General features: G+C 44.1%; 2 protein-coding genes across 2 annotated transcripts in view; both read left to right on the top strand.

The window, feature by feature from the left end:
• Nucleotides 1–5,000, top strand: part of LOC134333832 (NLR family CARD domain-containing protein 3-like) — a 560,375-nt gene that overhangs the window by 57,633 nt on the left and 497,742 nt on the right. The gene's annotated exons all lie outside the window — the stretch shown is intronic.
• ctc1 (CTS telomere maintenance complex component 1) overlaps nucleotides 1–5,000 on the top strand; it is a 16,034-nt gene that overhangs the window by 8,858 nt on the left and 2,176 nt on the right. The window contains exons 17-20 of the mRNA XM_063015419.1: nucleotides 840–1,005; nucleotides 1,106–1,165; nucleotides 1,271–1,433; nucleotides 1,681–1,745. Coding sequence (XP_062871489.1) covers nucleotides 840–1,005; nucleotides 1,106–1,165; nucleotides 1,271–1,433; nucleotides 1,681–1,745 — 454 coding nt within the window. The remainder of the gene's footprint in view (nucleotides 1–839; nucleotides 1,006–1,105; nucleotides 1,166–1,270; nucleotides 1,434–1,680; nucleotides 1,746–5,000) is intronic.

Genomic DNA, 5,000 nt, shown 5'->3' on the forward strand with positions numbered 1-5,000 from the left:
ATGTGAGTGTGTGTGTAACGTGTATACTGTGTGTGTGTGTGTGTGTGTGTGTGTTTGTGTGTATCATATACTGGATGAGTGTGTGTGTAATGTTTACTGTGTGTGTGTAACGTGTACTGTGTGTGTAATGTTTACTGTGTGTGTGGGTAATGTTTACTGTGTGTGTGTAACGTGTACTGTGTGTGTAATGTTTACTGTGTGTGTGGGTAATGTTTACTGTGTGTGTGTGTAACGTGTACTGTGTGTGTAATGTTTACTGTGTGTGTGGGTAATGTGTACTGTGTGTGTGTAACGTGTACTGTGTGTGTAATGTTTACTGTGTGTGTAACATGTATACTGTGTGTGTGTGTGTGTGTAACGTGTACTGTGTGTGTAATGTTTACTGTGTGTGTGTGTAATGTTTACTGTGTGTGTGTGTAACATGTATACTGTGTGTGTGTGTGTGTAACGTGTACTGTGTGTGTAACATGTATACTGTGTGTGTGTGTAACGTGTACTGTGTGTGTAACATGTATACTGTGTGTGTGTGTAACGTGTACTGTGTGTGTAACATGTATACTGTGTGTGTGTGTGTAACGTGTACTGTGTGTGTAACATGTATACTGTGTGTGTGTGTGTAACGTGTACTGTGTGTGTAACATGTATACTGTGTGTGTGTGTGTGTAACGTGTACTGTGTGTGTAACATGTATACTGTGTGTGTGTCTAACATGTATACTGTGTGTGTGTGTAACGTGTACTGTGTGTGTAATGTATACCGTGTGTATGTGTAATGTTTACTGTGTGTGTGTAACATGTATACTGTGTGTGTGTGTGATGTATACTGTGTGTGTGTTACAGAGTGTGTTGTGGAGACGGATCTGAAGGTGCGTCTGACTCTGCAGGACTCTGACTCTCCTCATCACACGGTGCAGGTCTACCTGGATTTTACCCACAATCCCTACACACCTGGTCTCATCACCGGGGCGACCGTGCTCCTGCACCACTTCCAGCGCAGAGTGTCCACGTGAGTGTGTAGTGCTCATACGCTGTTATACAGTGTTATTAATGCTGTATAAGGGCTCAGTAAGAGGATAAAGGTGTGTGTGTGTGTGTGTGTGTTTCAGGGTGAAGAATGTGTACTGCTGCTCTTTACCTGTAAGCTGTGTAACAGTAACAGGATGCGGGTGAGTGAGTGTGTGTGTGTGTGTGTGAGTGTGTGAGTGAGTGTGTGTGTGTGTGTTTGTACCTGTGAGTAATCATTTGTTATTATTGGTTCACCTTTCATGAAGGTCTGCTAAGCCCCGCCCTCCTCCTCCCATGATGCACCTGGGCGAGTGGGCATCGGGCAGAGCAGGGCAAAGCATCGTGGGTCAGGTCAGAGGTCACGTGGTGCGCGTGCTGTTTCTGCGGCTGCAGTGGGCGTGTTCTCTCTGTGGGAGCGTCTTCAAACAGGTAGTGACATCACAGCAGGCGTACACACACGACAGGGCACGATCACACACACCCCCCCACCTATAAGGTCAGGCACTCACAGTCAGCATTCCAGCTCATCCCGACAGGTGTTTAATACAGGTAAGGTCACATTATGTAGAAGCTCCTGAGGAAAACACTCCCAGCCGCACTGTAAACAACACACACACACACACACACACCGCTCATCTTGTGATCAGCTCTAATGCTGGTGTGTTTGTGTCTGCAGGCCTCCTGCACACAGACGTCTCCACCATGTGACTCCACCAGCGCCGTGTTCCAGGCCGAGGCGAAGTGAGTGTGTGTGTGTGTGTGTGTGTGTGTGTAAGAGAGAAAGAGTGTGTGTGTATAATGTGTGTGTGTGTGTGTGTGTATATATATATATATAATATATATACAGTGTATCACAAAAGTGAGTACACCCCTCACATTTCTGCAAATATTTTATTATATCTTTTCATGGGACAACACTATAGACATGAAACTTGGATATAACTTAGAGTAGTCAGTGTACAACTTGTATAGCAGTGTAGATTTACTGTCTTCTGAAAATAACTCAACACACAGCCATTAATGTCTAAATAGCTGCAACATAAGTGAGTACACCCCACAGTGAACATGTCCAAATTGTGCCCAAAGTGTCAATATTTTGTGTGACCACCATTATTATCCAGCACTGCCTTAACCCTCCTGAACATGGAATTCACCAGAGCTGCACAGGTTGCTACTGGAATCCTCTTCCACTCCTCCATGATGACATCACGGAGCTGGTGGATGTTAGACACCTTGAACTCCTCCACCTTCCACTTGAGGATGCGCCACAGGTGCTCAATTGGGTTTAGTCCATCACCTTTACCTTCAGCTTCCTCAGCAAGGCAGTTGTCATCTTGGAGGTTGTGTTTGGGGTCGTTATCCTGTTGGAAAACTGCCATGAGGCCCAGTTTTCGAAGGGAGGGGATCATGCTCTGTTTCAGAATGTCACAGTACATGTTGGAATTCATGTTTCCCTCAATGAACTGCAGCTCCCCAGTGCCAGCAACACTCATGCAGCCCAAGACCATGATGCTACCACCACCATGCTTGACTGTAGGCAAGATACAGTTGTCTTGGTACTTCTCACCAGGGCGCCGCCACACATGCTGGACACCATCTGAGCCAAACAAGTTTATCTTGGTCTCGTCAGACCACAGGGCATTCCAGTAATCCATGTTCTTGGACTGCTTGTCTTCAGCAAACTGTTTGCGGGCTTTCTTGTGCGTCAGCCTCCTTCTGGGATGACGACCATGCAGACCGAGTTGATGCAGTGTGCGGCGTATGGTCTGAGCACTGACAGGCTGACCTCCCACGTCTTCAACCTCTGCAGCAATGCTGGCAGCACTCATGTGTCATTTTTTTAAAGCCAACCTCTGGATATGATGCCGAACACGTGGACTCGACTTCTTTGGTCGACCCTGGTGAAGCCTGTTCCGAGTGGAACCTGTCCTGGAAAACCGCTGTATGACCTTGGCCACCATGCTGTAGCTCAGTTTCAGGGTGTTAGCAATCTTCTTATAGCCCAGGCCATCTTTGTGGAGAGCAACAATTCTATTTCTCACATCCTCAGAGAGTTCTTTGCCATGAGGTGCCATGTTGAATATCCAGTGGCCAGTATGAGAGAATTGTACCCAAAACACCAAATTTAACAGCCCTGCTCCCCATTTACACCTGGGACCTTGACACATGACACCAGGGAGGGACAACGACACATTTGGGCACAATTTGGACATGTTCACTGTGGGGTGTACTCACTTATGTTGCCAGCTATTTAGACATTAATGGCTGTGTGTTGAGTTATTTTCAGAAGACAGTAAATCTACACTGCTATACAAGTTGTACACTGACTACTCTAAGTTATATCCAAGTTTCATGTCTATAGTGTTGTCCCATGAAAAGATATAATGAAATATTTGCAGAAATGTGAGGGGTGTACTCACTTTTGTGATACACTGTATGTATATATATATATATACTGTATATATACATATATATATATATATATATATATATATATATATATATATATATATATATATATATATATATATATATATATATACACAGTGTGTGTGTGTGTGTGTGTGTGTGTGTAAGAGAGAGTGTGTGTGTGTATAATGTGTATAGTGTGTGTATACATAAATATATATATATATATACAGTGGGGGAAATAAGTATTTGATCCCCTGCTGATTTTGTAAGTTTACCCCCTTACACAGACTTGAACAGTCTATAATTTTTATGGAAGGTTTATTTTAACAGAGAGAGACAGAATATCAACAAAAAATACAGAAAAAAAACATTAAATAAAAGTTATAAATTAATTTGTATTTAATTAAGGGAAATAAGTATTTGATCCCCTACCAACCAGCAAGAATTCTGACCCCCACAGACCGGTTATGTGCCCATGAGGCACACAAATTAGTCCTGTCCCTGGATAAAAGACTCCTGTCACAGAATCAGTTTCTTCCATTCAAATCTCTCCACCACCATGGGCAAGACCAAAGAGCTATCAAAGGACGTCAGGGACAAGATTGTAGACCTGCACAAGGCTGGAATGGGCTACAAGACCATCAGCAAGAAGCTTGGTGAGAAAGAGACCACTGTTGGTGCGATCATTCGAAAATGGAAGAAATACAAGATCACAGTCAATCACCCTCACTCTGGAGCTCCATGCAAGATCTCACCTGGTGGGGTAAGAATGATTCTGAGAAAGGTGAGGTCAGTCCAGAATTACACGGGAGGAGCTTCTCAATGATCTCAAGGGAGCTATATATACAGTGTATCACAAAAGTGAGTACACCCCTCACATTTCTGCAAATATTTTATTATATCTTTTCATGGGACAACACTATAGAAATAAAACTTGGATATAACTTAGAGTAGTCAGTGTACAACTTGTATAGCAGTGTAGATTTACTGTCTTCTGAAAATAACTCAACACACAGCCATTAATGTCTAAATAGCTGGCAACATAAGTGAGTACACCCCACAGTGAACATGTCCAAATTGTGCCCAAAGTGTCAATATTTTGTGTGACCACCATTATTATCCAGCACTGCCTTAACCCTTCTGGGCATGGAATTCACCAGAGCTGCACAGGTTGCTACTGGAATCCTCTTCCACTCCTCCATGATGACATCACGGAGCTGGTGGATGTTAGACACCTTGAACTCCTCCACCTTCCACTTGAGGATGCGCCACAGGTGCTCAATTGGGTTTAGTCCATCACCTTTACCTTCAGCTTCCTCAGCAAGGCAGTTGTCATCTTGGAGGTTGTGTTTGGGGTCGTTATCCTGTTGGAAAACTGCCATGAGGCCCAGTTTTCGAAGGGAGGGGATCATGCTCTGTTTCAGAATGTCACAGTACATGTTGGAATTCATGTTTCCCTCAATGAACTGCAGCTCCCCAGTGCCAGCAACACTCATGCAGCCCAAGACCATGATGCTACCACCACCATGCTTGACTGTAGGCAAGATACAGTTGTCTTGGTACTTCTCACCAGGGTGCCGCCAC

Source organism: Trichomycterus rosablanca, chromosome 19, assembly GCF_030014385.1.
Source record: "Trichomycterus rosablanca isolate fTriRos1 chromosome 19, fTriRos1.hap1, whole genome shotgun sequence".
NCBI lineage: Eukaryota > Metazoa > Chordata > Actinopteri > Siluriformes > Trichomycteridae > Trichomycterus > Trichomycterus rosablanca.